General features: G+C 39.1%; 1 protein-coding gene across 12 annotated transcripts in view; it reads right to left on the reverse strand.

Moving 5' to 3' along the window:
- ACACA (acetyl-CoA carboxylase alpha) overlaps positions 1-18,312 on the reverse strand; it is a 219,896-nt gene that overhangs the window by 118,222 nt on the left and 83,362 nt on the right. For all 12 annotated transcript variants that reach the window (XM_081161538.1, XM_081161546.1, XM_081161544.1 and 9 more), the window contains 12 exons: positions 17,765-17,846; positions 17,194-17,339; positions 16,277-16,427; positions 14,843-14,977; positions 14,343-14,489; positions 13,835-14,023; positions 13,054-13,154; positions 12,252-12,340; positions 9,934-10,058; positions 2,674-2,787; positions 1,390-1,503; positions 351-440 (listed from right to left, as the gene is read on the reverse strand). In XM_081161538.1, the coding sequence (XP_081017664.1) occupies positions 351-440; positions 1,390-1,503; positions 2,674-2,787; positions 9,934-10,058; positions 12,252-12,340; positions 13,054-13,154; positions 13,835-14,023; positions 14,343-14,489; positions 14,843-14,977; positions 16,277-16,427; positions 17,194-17,339; positions 17,765-17,846 (1,483 nt within the window). The remainder of the gene's footprint in view (positions 1-350; positions 441-1,389; positions 1,504-2,673; positions 2,788-9,933; positions 10,059-12,251; positions 12,341-13,053; positions 13,155-13,834; positions 14,024-14,342; positions 14,490-14,842; positions 14,978-16,276; positions 16,428-17,193; positions 17,340-17,764; positions 17,847-18,312) is intronic.

Below are 18,312 nucleotides of genomic sequence, written 5' to 3' on the forward strand. Positions count from 1 at the left end.
AAATGTTACATGTTCTGAACAGCCATATTTTTTTTTCACTTATTGTGTTGTAGGGAATCCTAACTCATTATGAAATGGGAGAACCAAATATACCTAGGAAGTAGACTACTAAAAAATGCTAGCAGCAATTTTCCTGTGATTGGACCCTAGATGCTGGTGACTAGTTCAGCAGAAACGCTTGGGTAAAGCTAGATCACAGTTCAGCATTAGTTTCATAAGAAAAGACGACTCTACTCTTAAGAACTTTAAGGCCAAAGAAAAAGAACTGACACAATAGCCAAATAGAAAGAAGAAATCAACTAGAAACCAAGAAAAATGTCATGTCCTATCATGTTACTAAGAAAACTTACCTCCAGAGCTGCCATTCTCACCACCTGGTTGCTGTGGTAGAAGAAGTTTGGCAGGACATCAAAAATAGATGTTTCAGACAAGATGAGTTTCTGGAAGGTACAAAGACAAACTTAAACCATTACAGTCAAAAGAGAACAATTCCAATGGATAGTATTTAGGATTTGAAGTATTTTAGTGAAACTTAAGAATTTTGTCTATGAATGTCATGTACAAACTTACCTCCTTTGTGCTCAGCTTCCTTAAGCTACAAAATGGGGAAAATAATAATACCTATACTTACAGGCTGTTGTGAGCATTCGGAGTTAATAATTCATAGAATGTATTAATTATATGCATTATAGTATTTATGACTATTATTACCTTTCTGACATATATCTGTACTCAACTTCTTAAATATTGTCTCAATACTCCACTATGGTAAACCATAGAACTGAACCCCAACTGAAGCCCTTTACTTCAACTATGAACCAAATAAACAAAAACATCCTTCTTCCCTCTCTAGATTCCCCAGAAAGAAATCTGAGAGAAAGCGTTAAGATTCCCTTGGCTAGATATATGTTCAGGTAGACATACAGAAAGTCATTTCTGAGAAAATGATGTTGTTTAAAAAATAATAGTCCTTATGTTCAGGTAGACATATAGAAAGTCATTTCTGAGAAAATGATGTTGTTTAAAAAATAATAGTCAAGGTCCTTCCAATTAATAAAATTAGTCAGTACTCTTACAAAATTTGCTCTATATAAAGCTTAATTAACAGTAAGCATTAAAATAAAATGAAAGCACAAGAAGTAGTAGACTTCAATAGGACACTTCTATCAAGGCAGGCCTATTTGATTTTTAAGCTAAACCACAATTCTAACTGCATTTTTAATGAAAACATATTCATAAGTATAAATCATTTTAGAAAGTCAAGGTATAAAATTTCATTACACAAAAAATCAAAATTGATTGATTGATTACTCAATTAAACTATGCTAAGAAATAAAGGGAACAAGAGTACAGAGAGGCACTCTTGGTAGAAAAGGGCTATAAGTATACCTGCAGGTTTTCAATGCAAAACTGATGTCCGTACATGTCAATAGCAGATAGGAAGATAGACTCTACTTGGTTATGGCGAAGCTCATATGATGGCAAATGGGAGGCAATAAGAACCTAGAGTGAGAGCAAAATAAGAGGCATAAGTTCCTGTGGGAGTGATTATTCTAGGCTCCTATTAGGCCGCTCTGATACAAAAGCAATAAATATAAATCTCTAAGTGCAGGCATCAAAGATAAAACAGAGACCAAGTGAAACAACTTCTAGGTCCTGTAATATAAAGCCAGTGCCACCAATACTGCATCTCAGTTGACTCTCACCATGATTTGCGTTGTGGGCAATTTCCCATGGGGGTAGGGGGAAGGGAGAGAAAACAGCTTCAATCAAGTTCCATCAGTGCATGTGATTTTACCATTGCAAAGCTTCTAGTCCTCTGGACTGCTTGACTAGCTGTTAATTGGGAATCAGGTCTGGCAGGGAGCAGCTGTGGGAAAGGCAGATGCAGCAGAGCTAGCCTTTTGCAACTCTGAAGTAGAAAGAAAGACTAGGAAAAACTGCTCGGACAGCCCCAGGTCCTCAGTATCAAGAAAGAGGCTTTGGGATGTAACACCAATGCATGTGAGGAGCAGGGAGAGTGAAAGTAGTGTCACAAACAAACACGGTAGGACCTGAATACTCTCAGCAGGTCACTGAGAGGTTCAATAACTTTGAGTAGTTCAGTGACATGGATACAATTGTAGAGAAAGCAGAAGGTCACTGAACAGCTTCAAATGCTGCTTCCCTGTCAGTGCCCATGGACTGAAACACAAAGGGAGCGCCAACTCTGGGCTTCCCTGCTGAAACCTTTTGGAATGGAAATGAAGACTACAGGGTGAAACTAACTGGACTTCTCTGGGGTTGTTCTGATTGCTAGCATCCGAGATTCATTTCATTATCTTTCTGCTTTCCACACTTGATTTTTCCCCCATACACTTAAAAGTTTTCACCTGCTTCTAAGCTCCCTTTGGGAAGTAAGGAATGTTGAGCCTATTGCCTTCCTCCACATGACCCTGATTTACCATAACAGGGCTAGCAGGAAGGTGGGGAATGATAACAGGACTTTATATGGGGAAAGGACTCCTATTTTAAGGAGACTCAATGTTAATCTTCTCCTTTCTCTTTATACAAAACATATCCCACATAAAAACATTTGTTCTGAGGGCAATGGGACATAAGGCGTTGGAGTAAAGCTCATTGCCCAACATATAAAAATCATTCCTCCTTCAAGAAATCAACAAGCGTCCTTACCTGGCGTGCTCGGAGTGCCACTTTAGCATTGGTGGTCTTACTGAGTTGAGTTAGCTCTGTGAGGATATTCAGCAGCTCATCAGTGAGCGTAGGGTCCCGGCCACACAACTGATCCTAATTGTTTATGTGGAAAAGAGCATACACATCCACATGAGAAGAAACTGGGGTGGATAGGACTTTGAAATGGGGGAAAGGGAATAAAAACAAAGTAAACATAGCTGGACTAATAAAAAAATGCAAACTTGCTGGTATTTGTTTTGTGTTTTATCCCAAACAACGTGGTAAAGATGATCCCAGAGGAAGTTGCTGCTAGGGGAAGAAGCCTAAATCCGTCACTCATTCAGATTCAACATTCTGAATGTATTTTATAAACCAACACTGTACTTTTAACATGCAGAAGAAATCATCAGAGACCATTAAAATGGGTCAAGGGATTCTGAGTAAGAAATAACAGATGATGTTTTAAGAGGTTTTAAATAATATAGGGACTAAAGGCTTCCTGTTCCCTCTCCCACTTTAGAGGGGAAAAAATGGCAAAATGTAAAGCAAAAGGAACCACTCTTGGTGGTTTTCATTCCACAAACCAAATGTTCAGCATCCCAGGGGTGCCAAACAGAAACACAAGAACAAATTATTCACTTATAAACACACACTAAATAAAAACACCATCTCATATTCTGACAATTCTATACCCCAAATCATTTATCCTCTTGCTGTACCAAGAAACATTCCACAGTATCTAAACATGGTGAATCCTTAGATGGATTAGAAGAAAAAACGCAGATCCTACAATACAATCCATGGTTTACTCAGCACTGGGTCGTTCCTCTTCTAAAAATTAAAAATTGTTAAGAAAAACCTCTATCATATTTTGAGAAAAGTATTTCTTCTCCAGTGGAATGTCAGTTTATTCCCTAAATTCATCCCTGTAATTTTCATCTAAGCTGAAAAATGGCACATGCAGTTTTCATAAAGGTCTGTCCTTTTTGAAATTTACAGAGCTATTTGTAGTAGTTCTTAATACCACACCACATAAAATATACACATTTAGGTATAGCTCCCTCTACTTGGGAGTTTGAAATAATTGCCTTTATATTTAGTGAGTTTTTATTTTCCCCTTACTATCAATAGGATATGAAAGACGACCAGATCCCAAAAGGCTTCCTGTCGCTGCTTTTTAATCTCCTCCCTACCTTGATTACTAGCCATTTTCTTCAAGAATCTCCATTTCATACTTTGACTCTTCTCAGGGAGAGTCTTTATAATCCATGACCAGAGCTGCAGAAATAAAAGCTTGGGACTTCTGGCTTTTGGAGCAGATATGCATTTCCCAAAACACTGTTTCTACAATCTCTACTACTTTCCATGTCACAGGGTAAATAGGTTTTTTTGTTTTGTTTTGTATTTGTTTTTTAATCCTCACCCGAGGATATTTTTTCCTTTGCTTTTCAGAGAGAGGAAGGGGGAGGGAGGGAGAGGGGGAGAGAGACAAACACACATCAATTGGTTGCCTCCCGCACTCGCCCTGACCTGGGCCGGGATCGAGCCTGAAACCGAGGCACGAGCCCTTGGCTGGAATCGAATCTGGGACCCTTCAGTCTGCAGGCCGACTCTCTAATCACTGAGCCAGACTGGCCAGGGTAAAAATAGGTTTGAAGTGCTCAACATCACTATGCTGGAAAGGAGGCTTCTCAAACATTTCAAAGCAGGAAATGCTTTCTGGTTCCTCAACCCACCAACCAGAGGTCTGCTGCAACTGTACAGTCGTAAAACACATGATATGATTAATAGTTAAGAAAGTACAAGTGGGTAGTGTTTTCACCTATTTAACACAGAAATTCACTCATCTGAGTGGGAAGAAGGAAAGCTGCTATGAAAGTGACTATAAATCCAGGGTTCAGCTGAGCATGCAGTCACAGACTAGAGGACCTATTCCACCTATCCTAAGGCACAAACTTAAAAAGGAGGGAGAAAATGCAACCAAGCCTCATCTTTTATTGAGAACCAGCAAACAAAATAGAATTTCAAGGGAACAGAGGGGGGCAGAAGGAGGTTTACAGTTGTTCGTATGAAAAATAATACAATAATTAATAAATAATAATACAATAAACTTTCCCATACTCACAACTGTAAATCTACTTTTGCCCCACCCTGTATATAAAATTACTAAGAAAAGACCATAAAAAGACAGAAGGAAAGAACAGATAGATAACATGGGTAGGGAAATCAAGGTAACTTTTTCTTAAAGAAATCCTTCTTTACCTATTGTTACTAATAGAGAAAACATTCTTTTCTGAGGTACTCACTTCAATCATCAGAATGACCCAGTGAAATATTTAAAAACCTAAGATATGTCTTGGGTAATGCTACTCTACAAACAGCCAGACTAAAGTCTCAACATTAACAACAAAAGCCAATATGATAAAATGAGAACACTAGCCACCTACCCAACCTACTTCCTTGAAGGGAAATCCAGGTTTATCTTTTGAGATTAAACTAAAATAAATAAGTGAAAATAAAGTTGCCATCTTGCTTAACTACAGATCCTGTTCTAAGTTAAAAAAACAACACACATAATGCCCAGCTGGGCGTGGCTCAGCGGTTGAGAGTCGACCTAGGATCCAGGCGATCGGTGTTCGTATTCCCGGTCAGGGCACATGCCCGGGTTGTGGGCTCGATCAATGACTCTCTCATCATTGATGTTTCTGTCTCTCTCTCTCTCCCTCTCCTTTCCTCTCTCTGAAATCAATAAAGATATATTAAAAAAAAAACAAAAAAACACACACATAAAACCACTTTTTTATTTCATCTTTCCACTGTGAGACAAAGGGAGTGAGAAAGGGGGTAGGGAGAAAAAAAACTATCTGTAGGAAACTGTATCTGTAACTGTACTTATGGAGATTAGAAAATATAATAGGTAAGTATTTGTTCAGGATCACCAGATGACAATCTTCCTGAGCTCCTTGTGATAAAGTTCAGAAACCAAACCTTTCTGGGATATGAAATATCAAACACAGTATGAACAACTACTATTTCCATTAGTTTATCCTGACTTGGCAATTTTCCATTCAAATATTATTTTCTCCATTGTCATCATTAGCACTTAAGACAAAGATTGGCAATAGAGTAATCTTTCCAACCCAGTCTCATCCTTGACCTAGACACAGTATTCAGGTACTTAAAAAAACAAACAAACAAAAAACCCATCAGGGAAGAAAGACCCTTCTGTTCATCGGAACCACCCATCTGAAGATACAAACATCCAAAAGGAAGTTTAGGGTCCTCTAGCCTAAGAGACAGGCTTTCTTTGGACAACTGGACAGCCCAATATCACCATCTAATCCTGTGAACATTTTGTAGCAATGTGACATTAAATGGTGACTATGTCAGATGTTTATTGTAAAGCAGCTCATTTAATAAACCTACTCGCTGATTTTGGGATTACAGGTCACTTTCATAAATCTTCAGGCCCAAGTGTAAATTATTATTCAGTAATGGTTAAGATTTGTACCACACAGTTATTGCTTGTTTTCATTCTTAACCCTGATGGTGGCTAACGATGGGGAATTATAAGAAACATGCTTAAGTGTCAAAACCCTAGCCAGAGCCATGCAGCTGACTACCAGAAGAGCAGAAGGTAGTCCAACTTGATCTTAGCATCCTAAGATGTGAAGGCAATTCAAAATAAAAAGAATGTGACCTAATGTGTAACGAGCTCAAGACATTAACTATGTTTAGCTGGGTGAGGCACTAACCCCAATACCAGCAATGGACTTGTAGCTTCTTCCAGTCACAGCTGGACTTTTTGACATTCCAAGGATGTCATGGGACAGGTTTAACAAGAAATCAATATCACACTTATTCAGTAAACTGGGTTCACTGAGAAGAACATTCTTCTTTACCACACATTGGACAAATTATTTGCAGTCATGTTATGAGGAGGAAGAAAAGGCGCTGATCAGCATTTTAAATGATCCCTGTCTAAACCAAACCAGAGGCTCATAGGCATGGCATTACTCACAAGGAAGCATGGTTTATATCATGTTCATGTGGACCATACCAGAAATAAGATATAAGTAGTGAAGGGACAACTACTCAAGTAATGGCTATCTAGACAGCTATGAAGATGCTGATACTTTTTACTGCTACCAAATTGCTTATTTGGTTAAAGAGTATCCTAAATATCTCTAAATAAGTATAAAAAATGTTCTTAGCTTTTTCCTAAAAAATTAAATTTAATAAATAAGAAGTGTTTTCAAAACAATAAACTTACTGATAGTCTTCCGGACTTTGTTTTCAACTGTGGCATAATATTCCTCAAAATGGAGAAAAGTTGACAGAACTTTAGCGGTTTACTTGATATTTTGCTATTCCGATAGGGTGAAAGGTTAGAAGAAATATGCTCATGAGTCCTTGAGGCAAGTTATGTTAACACCTGGAAGGGATGGAGGCTTCCTTGGAGCAGCCTGCATTCCGTAACACTGATTCACGGAAGCTGGGATTCTCTTGATCCCTCACTCTAGGTTCAAGAGCCCCCAGAAATCATCATCTAGCTCAGCAAAGCACACCATCAACACTTCTACATCTAGAAAGCAGAGATTGGAATGCCGGGCACAGAACCATCAATCAGGAAGCCAAGGTAAGCAAAGAAAGTGAAACCAGTTCAGAATACAAACTAGGATTCAAGTGCTGCCATGTCCAGGAGATACCTGTAACAGACAGTAAGACCTACAGAAAGAGTAATCCAAACAACTAAAATGGCTTTTACCAGCTACCACCAGTAATGCTGATGTGGGGTGGGGGGACCTGACCACTGCCAAAGAAGGAGAGAGGGAGCCCCATGTCTGGTGTTCATTAATATCAGATCATATAGGAGCACACTTTGCGCTTTCGTCCCTGCTCTTTAGGTCACTGCTCGTGGGCACGCAGCTCAATCACGTCAATTAATTTCTTGATTTCCAAATCTCTAAAACAAGGTGGAAACAGCTGGTATTTCAAAAGAAATGTAATGATGTGAAAGCCTACAGATTCTCCTATGGTTACTGAGTTTTGTTTTCTTTTTTAAAGAAAAATGTGAGATGCCAAAATGAAGAAAAGGACAAATCCATCTTTCAGGTTCACATCTTCAAGCTGCTTCCTCCCCCCTCCTCCCCCTCTTCCCCCACCCCTACCCTCCCCCTCCTCCTGTTCCTTCCCTCTTCGTCCTATTCCTGCAAACCCAAACACTAACAAAGTGCTCAGCCTGCTGGAAAGAAAGTTTGGGCACTAGCCACGCAGGTAAGAAGTAATCAGGATGACAAGGTGGGGAGAAAAGGAACAGCAGCAAGCCGGAGCCCCATTGGCTTCCGCTGGTCCTGACTGGCAAGAGCAGAAAGCAGGCCTCAAACCAGCTCTCTGACAGGGCCCAACGCCTCGGCAGCACCCCCGTGTAATTACACACTTGAGTGACTGGACTCTGAAGAAAATTGAAGGCCTGAGCTCCGAACAGCTGCCATTTTCTCTCTCCATCACACCAGCGTGATTACTTGAGAAATGAACAGCCCCGGCTCAAAGCTACTCCAGAATTCTCAGAGGAAATATGGCTCCGTGTTCCAATAATGAGATTCTTAAGGCAAGCGTTACTTACAATCACTCCGCAAAAGGAGCGAGCCGAGCCCCTATATCTTACAAATTAGAATTTAAGAAACCCAGCGACAGTCTTGGACGATCATTACTCTTCTGCTGCTCCAAGGATTCTGGGCTTTGGTCTATTTTTAGTGCAGAAAACTGTTAAGTCCTTAAAAAGGTAATCATAATAAAATGAAAACTCACTATAATTAGCTTCCTAAAAAAAGGCAAATTCCACCCCATTTTAGGGTCAAACTGACAGATTCCTCCATTCCCTCATCGTTACCCTTTCTGCCAGAAAGTCTTGGCTGTATCCAAATGAGAATTAGCAATCTTTGCATTAAAATTAAAAAAAAAAAATCTAACTAGTCTGAGATTTCTTCCATCTTTTGATTGAGAGGAAAAAAAATCAGTCAAGTTGCCACAGATAATATCACTTCTTTGTCAAAACCTGTCACTTGGGGAAACTGAAATATTAAATAGTGCTGATATATATTTTTTTCCTTTCAAATTCATCTCCTGGTTTCCCCACCATCTAGCCATTCTAGGATAGCAAAGGTAATGAACTCTCCCTGCAATTAGATACTTTTAAAAGTGGGCATTCTAAAAAAATGTTATATCCTCGAGAGTTAACCAGCTAGGCAGATAACTGAAAGTACCGCTGTTGCTAACCAGAGATGTGAGGTAGATAGTTTCCCTTCATTCTGAACTATAAAATAAAAAACAGCAGTGAAGATGTATAGTTTTTCCCTCCAAGAAGGAAAGATGGAATTAAGGTACCAAAAATGCCGATTCCACAGTGGGACAAGAAAGGAAACTCTAGAAGCCCAAGGCACTCTAGTCCCCCCAAAAATACACACATGCAGGAGCAAGGCAATTGTTCATAGGGTGGGGGACTCTAAGAACAGCCCTATTGTTCTCTGACTCCTAGCATTAACTCAACCAGAAAAATCTAAGAGGGAAGGACTTACAAATCACCTTTAAAAACCCCTAAGTCCACTAAAATTCTACCCACTAGTCAAATGTACGTGAGTCCTGTTCACATCTACTAGTCTCACCTCTCATTCCCACTTTCTACTAACTCTCATACTACTAGGTTATAGGGACAAAACGATGTATCTACTCCCCAAACAATACTTTCAGCTTAGATTTCCATGTAAATAAAACAGAAAGGAACCAAGAAGATGCAGAATAATTTAAATGTCTTTCTTGGGGGGGGGGGGGCAGTACTGGATATCTAACAGTTGTTTTTTGCTTTTAAGTTTTGGACATGAGAACCATTGCTGATATTCATGGAACAAATAAGAGTTATAATGAAAACGTACATGGGCTGGATAGACTAAATTTTAAAGCTCCTGTCGCAAGTGACAGCAGGAATGAAGCAGCACAGGACATCTCCAAGTAGAGTCAAGAGATTTGAGTTCCTGTGCATGACTATATGCATATCAGTCAGATCAGTTCTTTCCTGACTGGAACAGTTTCCTTCAGGTCAAGGACACAGGCAGATGTGAGAAATTGTTAATCCACAACCCGAGCCCCACTTGGCCCACAATTATAAAAGACAGGAGCTTTTCCTCTGACCACAGCCATCAGAAGGAGTAATAGTTTTTCCATATCATTAACCATCCTCGCAGGTTCTGAAAAACTACTCACAATAAGCATTGTGACCAGAAGATTCTTCTTGGTGACCTGGGCGTGAGAGAAGATATAGTTCAGTACTGCGTTCATGTCACTCTTATTCTCCTCCCGAAGGGCAAACACACATTTTTCGTAGTGACCTGCAAGCAGCAAAAAGAATTGGTCCTCACCCATGTATGAATGTTCACATTTACATGCTATTTGCTTTTTAATGTCTATGATTCACCTGATAAGCTGTGAGAAGAAACATCTTAAGAATTTTCTTGGAGGAATCTGGACACAACTGGAAGTGTGGTTTAGTCAAAGGAACACTGGACTAGAAGTTAGGCAATCTGATATAAGACCTGAGCTCAAAGCCTAGCTCTGCTGCCAATTTATTATGTGCTCCTGGGAAAATCACTTTACCTCTCTGAGTCTGATTTTCATTAAAAAAGAACTGAGAGGTAGAGGAGGGTGTACCAAGAGACTAAGGGATTGGGAATAACTCCAACCCCCTACCCTTACTATAAACTCTCTCATTTAGCTTCCTGGAAAGATTTCTTTACAAAAGAGAGTTCTGCTGCTTAAAATGGAATGTCAATACCATTAAACCCGATGATCTTTAAAGCCTACTCCAAGTTAAGATTCTGTTTCCATGTTTGACTCACTGAAAACGTTTCACCTAACTAGAAGGAAGAGTTTTAACTAAAAATAAAACCACGCAAACTTATCAAAAACCACAAGAAGGATGGCTGCTACCTCCGGAGTCAACTCCCTTGTAAGTCCATGAAACAGCTAAGAAATGCATAGGAATTCCAGATCCAAACTAAGGCATGGATCAAGGAGAACCATGCATTAAGTCAAAAGGTCTGCAGGGAGAGCACTTTTGTATATTTCCACTGGCCTTTCATAAGGTCACCAGGGACAGGTTACTTCTGGCCAGGGACACTATGTTTTGCAAGAGAAGCATAAGCTTCAGGTATACTGTAGTGATATCTACCATGGGATATAAGTAATAGTCACTTCTTTAGGAAAAGCTTACCTCAAAATTAAATTTCCAAGTAAAAGAGAATTAGTATTTGAGTAGTCTCAAGGGTGAGAATTTTATGAAATCATGAAAATACTACATGATTATCGCCTCAATTCAGATTCCATGTTAGATTACAAACAAAAGAGTGCCACTCAAACTACATTACCATGAATTCCTAGAATACTGAGTATATTCAACCAGAGCAACTCTGCTTTTATCTGTTTTAAATACTAAATATTGATGTAAGATTTTCTTTTAAAAATAAAACTAAATATATTGGGAAAACAGTGGACTACTATATCTAAAGAGCTGCCAATTTCATAAAAGACCCATTTAGAACAAAATGGAAGCTGTTTAAAAATCAGATATCCTATATAAATTCATTTCTCCCAATCAAGACTTCTTGGTAAGAGGAATTACTGGGACCAAGGGAAATAAAAAGAATATTTACCCAGGGGAGAGGCAGCAGATATACTGAGCCAGGGGTGGGGAACCTTTTGTCTGCCAAGGGCCATTTGGATATTTATAACATCATTTGTGAGCCATACAAAATTATCAATTTAAAAATCAGCTATGAAAAAAGCTCCTACATTTATTGAATTTTGAGTCCCACCTGCAGTTGCCTCAGCAGGGCCAGACCAAATGATTTCAGCACCCCCTGGGCCAGACGTTCCCCACCCCTGCTTTCAAGGATGTAAAGGGAGCAAAAAAGATAAAAGAAAATGTTAGTTAGTATTTCAAAGTATATGGTGTTTCAATGCCATCTTGTGGCAGGAAGCAGTATCAGCAGTACGTAGCTTTAAAATCTTAGCCAGGTTGTTTCACATTTGGAGACTTTATACATCATTTAGTGAAGCTCTTCAGAGAAAGCCAAGGATAAATTCCACCTAAATGATACATTGAAAAGTAGTGGAAAATCTGAACCTTTTTCAGATGCCTGTGGTTCAATCCATGGATTAGCTGCTGAGAGCCAAGCTCTTAAGATAGGGTTTCTCAATTTCACCCTGGTCATGATTCAACCAACTCTCTCTAGACAAGGTCAAAAAGACATCAACAGGGAATGCTAATCTCTACTAGAAAAATTATCTCAGTGCTTTCCAAGAAGCACATGGATTCACAATCTCATCAAGCTGTGTTTTGTTGTTGTTACCTCCTTGGTAGTAATGGGATACAGAGGTTTAATTTTTAAGAGAGTAGTGAAAGGAGGAAGCGTTTGTTATGTGTTAGCAATGGCAAGTGTTAGCGAAAGGATGAACTGGCTCAGCTGTTGCACAGTCCTATAGGGAAACATTCTCAGATTCACAGTCCTCAGGAAGAGGCTTACCGTTCTGGAACTGTGTCTCTACTCGCAGGTACTGCCGCAGCAGATCCATCACCACAGCCTTCATGTGGCCTCGGATGCCACTTCGGTACCTAGGCAAACAGAACAAGTCTCCACTGAAAAACCTGACAAGCTAACACTATTAATAACAGACTATTAAATAATAAACCCAGAGCCCAGTAGACTTTCCACTGAACGGCTTTCCCTCTGAATATATGGCAGGACGGGGCCAGTCTAAAATCAACTAACCAGATTAATTCAAATCCCAAGCCTAAAAGAAATCTGGCTACAGGCAAGATTTCTTAATAAAGCAAAACAGAAAAAAGATGAACAAAAACCAAACCAAAACCCACTTGATAGCCCTACCTAACAATACTCTGGTTTAGATCCCACCGCTAAGTAGAAATGATCACCACACCCATGAAATGGCTAAGAGATATATGAAAAATTTACGAGTATCTTCCTTTAGTCCAATTGTTGGCTCCATAAGCTAAGAAAAGAAATGTTACATTGGGCCCTATGCCAGAAGAAAAATTGGGGGTTTCATAAAAAATGCAAGAAAAAATAAAATGAAATTTCTGTGCCTTAATAATTGTCAGCAAGATGTAGAATAGAAAGAGGTTATCACAAATATTGAGTATAACAGCTCACAATTCTAAGATATTTAGAAGATATAAGGTATTTTCTATGATATAAATGCTTTCTAATTTATCTAAGTCAAACCTGAAGTACATCTCTTTGTGACTACTTAGAAGGAAGGTGTGAGGATGAGTAGGCCTGGGAATCTGGAGTTACATGTAACTACCTCTGCACCAGCTGGACAATGCTCTGAGTGTTCATGAAGAAGACTTCCCGTTCAGATTTCCGGTTCAGTGTAGCTGCATGGCTATCTAGGATGTTGGCAATCTATAGCATAAGAAAGAGAAAAAAATGAAGCCCAACCCAACAAAGGGGCCCAAAGCATTAACCTGTATAACATCACCACTTGGAATCAACTTAATTATGACATGATAATTTCTATCTTTTATACGTTTGGGAGCAGCTAAAAGTTACTGGGCATGGTTTAGGGCTTGTGTTAAATAAGCAAGCAACCTTTATTTCTTTTCACTCTTTCCCAGATGAACTAATGAGTGCATCACAAAAACTACCAGAGGCCATGACAAGCAAGAAATGCCAAAGGTAATCCCCACTTGCCTAGCTCTACTCCTTACATGTAAATTTGTTTTATAGGCAAAGGATAAACATGCTGCTGAGGTGATAAAGATGTTTTTGATAATAAAACTCTGAATATCCTTCTACTTTAAATTCACAAAAATACCTCTGATTAGGGTATAGTCCCAGGAACAAACCTCTATGGTGTACACAGGCAATATCCTTTTCTCATAACCACAGATACTTTACATGTCACATACAGTACTTTAATTACTGGGCTTGTATTCTGAGGCAGTTTTTTGAAGGACACAATGCTTAAAACTGTAACAGCACAACATCCAGATAGTAAAGAGGAGCCAAACAGGAAAGAATCCTACAACATGAACTCCAGAATTGGGAGCCATTAGAAGTTGATAGTGTTGCTCTATAAATACCTGCTGGCTGGGAAATTGACAGAGGACAGATGTGATGTTGCTAGCATACTGAGCCATTTCCTTCTTGATAGACTTCTCCACGTTGGGGGGGATGCGGCCAGAGACACTGGTCATGATATCTTGCAATTCTAGGAGAGGTAAGGAGGGATCTCTGAGGGTCTTCATCAACCGCTCTACCCAGTCTTTTACCTAAGAAGAAGGAAATAACAAAATAGGAACCAGACAAAATTAACACAATAAATAAAATGATATATCCAAATTCACTATCATATAGCACTTACTTTGAAATTGCAATAAACACATCTAACACTGCCCTTGTTCTCTGGTTTAATTCCCAATGTGAAGTCAATGACGTGGATAAGCAGCAAGGATTTAAAGACTTCAAATCCCACAACTAAAGGGGAAAGAGGTCCATCTAAAAAAATCCTTATGCAACTTTTAAACTATCTTGGAGAACAGGTGCCTTACCTTATTTGTACATCCCTTCCCCAAGACAAGTGATTCATACCCTGCTGCTAAAGAAAGGATCTGGAAGGCAGTATCCATTCATCACGTTGACCAGATTATCCAGGACATAGTGGAACACTCGATGGAGCTTCTCGCCTCTGAGTGCTGTGCTCTGGATTTGTGGCAGACTACCCGTGTGAAGCTCAGCCTGTCAACCCCAATGAGAAATCAAGTCATCCACTACCCTTCTATGCAGGGTGCAAATATACCATCGAAACTTAGAATCATCATTCAAAAATCAAGACATCCCTTCACCATTCCCAGCTATGAGGAAATAAGTCAATGGAGAAAGCACCATGAAAAAAAAAAATCATAGAATCTCATAATCATAGTAACTCTACTTTCATAATAGTATAAGCACAAAAATAAGGCATAAGATGGGGGGGGGGGGAGCTTAAGAAAAACTGGCAAACCAAGCATTGAAATCATTTGCCCCTTCAAATTACCCCTATCATGTAATTAGCTCTTAGAATGCAATATTAAAAGCCCCTTCCTACTTACCTGCTGGACCTTGGTGGGGTTATCCAATTGCATTTTGGCTATTACACAGCCAGGGTCAAGAGCTGCTCCAGGCCGCTTGACATAATGAATACAGCCAGACTCAACAGCTGTTAAGGTCATTACCATCTTCATCACCTATAATAAAAAACAAATAAAATTAGAATTTAATCTCTCTTTACACAGATGAATGATTTAAGGAGGTCAGTTTTTCCCTCATCATCTAAGTTGGACTGTTATCTTATTCAATCCAGAAAAATGGAAATCTATCACAATCTCCAAGAGACTACTGAGGACAGCAATTAGAAAATCTCTCAGGATCTAGCTTTAGGGATTAATGACACCTACTGACATTTCTTGCTTTTAATGCTTAAATCCATTTTGCCATAGTTTGTTTTCACTTGTTTTGTACTTAGGAGTGATGAACAATTCAGCCTCTTCATAGCCTCAGATCTAACATAAGATACTCAGGCTAAGACCTAAGAGTCATTCTTTACTCGTCTTTCTCCCTGATCTACCAATTATGAAGCCCAGCCAAATACATCTTCTAAACCTCTCTTGAAAATTTTCTCTTGCCAGCGGTCTGGTTTAGGCCCTCATCATTTCTGGCCTAGAGTACTTCAAAAACCTCCCAAAAGATTTCCCTACCTGCTACACACCTCCAACAAGGACATTAGAAGAAATCATTCTAGAACCCAAATCTTGTAATAACACTTTTCTATGCAAAATCCTTCCATGACAGTCTAAGCTTTTTAATATGTTTTATAAGGTCCTTCATGATCTCAAATTCTGTTTACTTATTTAGCATCTTTGCTTGCCATTTCCTATTAAACCTTAGTCCATCTTTAAACAGTACCAATATGCACTTGCAGTTCCCTAAGTATACCATGCCCTCTTGTTTCTGTGTCTTTGTACATGGCTGTTCCTTCACCTTTAAACATTCTTCCCTGACATTCTGCACCTGGCCCATTATAATCTATCTTTCAAAACTAAAATCAAAGTCCTCTCTCTCAGGAAGTCTTCCCTTACTAGCCACCTACATCCACCCAGCCCCACACTGACTTGGGTTAGGTGGCCCTCTACACTCTGAGCTTGGCTCTATCAGAATCTGTATTTTATTACTTGTCTGTTTGTGGCCCCCCTCTACCTATCATATTTTTCCTGTATAATCAGCACTTAGCACAATACCTAACACTCAATAAGTACTGGTGCATAGTATCTATTTTTAGAGCTAGAGATTCCTTATCTGTCAAAGAAAAACTGTGAGCTTTGTATTTGTTGTTAAAATCTCAAGGTTCCTAGCCCCAATTAAACTAAGTGATGCTCTTTCCTGTCTACTTTCTATTTACTTTCGGTTATTCTTCAGTCCTAGTCCATCCCAGACGATCCCGTTCCTACCTTCCCTCCCATGAACCAACAGTCCAATCACCCCCCGACCTCAATCTCAGCATAGCACTGGCCAGAAAACACATGGCCTCCATCCTCCACAATGTACTGGATTAACTTCCCAGCAGACGGTGAGCGCATCACTGAAGGGTCATTCTCCTTCTCAAACACACAGGTTTTATTGCCAATCGTGATGCGGTATCTAGGAGACAAGTGGGGGTATATAAGCCAATAAAGTACCTGAGGTCATAACAGAGAATGGTAGAATAATGTCAATCTTTAAAAAAATAGAAAAACTGAACACTTTATTCTATATAAACACATGCACACAGAATACTCATTCCATCTTTGTTTACAACGACAAATAACCAAAATTTCCTTCAATAAGGGTCAGATTAAATCAATTGCAATACATCCATATAATGGAATATTATACAACCATTAAAAAGAGCAGGCATCTCTATTTTTAAAGAACCACAAAGATGATAATGATGTAATAGCTAATACTTCTTGAACCCTTACTATGCACTAGACAAAGTTCTAAGCACTTTACATGTGTGAATTCATTTAACTGTCACAACATTGATTGACTGGTGTTGAACAGTCTACAATACATGTTAAGGAAAAAATAGGTGCAAAATAGTATCTAAAAATTATTTTTATTTGTGAATGCATTTAAAAGATGTAGACGCATATAAAATTTCTACATATAAGAAACTGTTAACAGTAGCTGCCTATAAAGAGGGAAATTTATTTTTCACGTCTACTCACACTGAGGTAGCAGAGAGACAACGGTTTTCATCGTAAATACTTTTTTGTACTCTTGAAATTTTTGTTAAATGCATGTACTATTTTTTTAATTAAAATAGAATGCCAGGAAAAGACCCTGAAAAATTCCAAGAGCTAGTGACTGCTGAGAAGAAAGGCTGACACAATGACCAATAAATGGACCTCAAACAGCCACTCACCTATCCACTTCTTCCTTCATGTACGTGGTATAACTGCTGCCATCATAGGACAAGAGCAGTCCTCCATCACTCAGCCGATGCACGTCTACTTCTACACATGAGCCGTTCATGATCACCACATAAGAGTTAGGGGACTGTCGAGTCACCTAGGGGATGAGAACCAGAAGGGACAAGTCAGTATCCCTTCCGGATGGAGTCCCAGATAAAATTCAGTATCAAAACTATAGATAAAAAAGATCTGTCAGAGAGGAGGGAAATTCCTGGCACTGGTGCTCTCAGCATCAGTGTCTGCAGGCACGGCTCAGCCCTGCTACAAGCAAATAGGGTGACCTTAGGTGCTTCCCTAGTCTAGCTATTCTCTTGGCTCCATATATAAAGTTGAGGAACAAGTAAAACATTTTCAGAAAACCATCAAATATTGTTTCTGGCTTTTGACATATATAATGACCGTAATTTTATAACACTCAGCCCTGCAGTAAACTAAATTTTTCCCCCCATTTCTTTACCTACAGGAATCAAGTTAACAAAGAGAGCCAAAAAAGTGTGTAGGCTTCAGTGGAGTTCAGCATACCTTAAGTACATACTTGACTCCCTCATAGATAAGTTCAACATCTACAGTGTTCAGAAGTGTATGAGCAGGAAGGACTTGACCCCTGAAAGAACAACAATGTGAGATACACTTACTTCTAGAAAGTTCTAAAAGTTTATAAGGGCATCTCAAAGGTTATTGATTATAGCATTTCCTGGAATATCAAGACGGAAAACAACCTTAACGACCATCTGTAAGGGATTTATACATAAATTATGAAAAAGCCATATAACAATGGAATTTAAGCAGCTATTAAAAAAGAAAGATGGCTCAGCCAGTGTGGCTCAGTTGGTTGAGCACCATCCCATGCACCAGGAGGTCACAGTACGATTCCCAGTCAGGGCATATGCCCAAGTTTCAGGCTCAATCCCCAGTAGGGTGTGTGCAGGAGGCAGCCGATCAATGTTTCTCTCTGATTGATGTTTCTTTCTCTCTCCCTTCCTCTAAAAATAAAAAAATCAAAATCAAAAATCAATAAAAACATATTTTTTTAAAAAAAGATGAAGCTTTTTATGTACTAATAGAAAATA

Source organism: Miniopterus schreibersii (genome assembly GCF_964146895.1).
Source record: "Miniopterus schreibersii genome assembly, chromosome: 16".
Classification (NCBI taxonomy): Eukaryota; Metazoa; Chordata; class Mammalia; order Chiroptera; family Miniopteridae; genus Miniopterus; species Miniopterus schreibersii.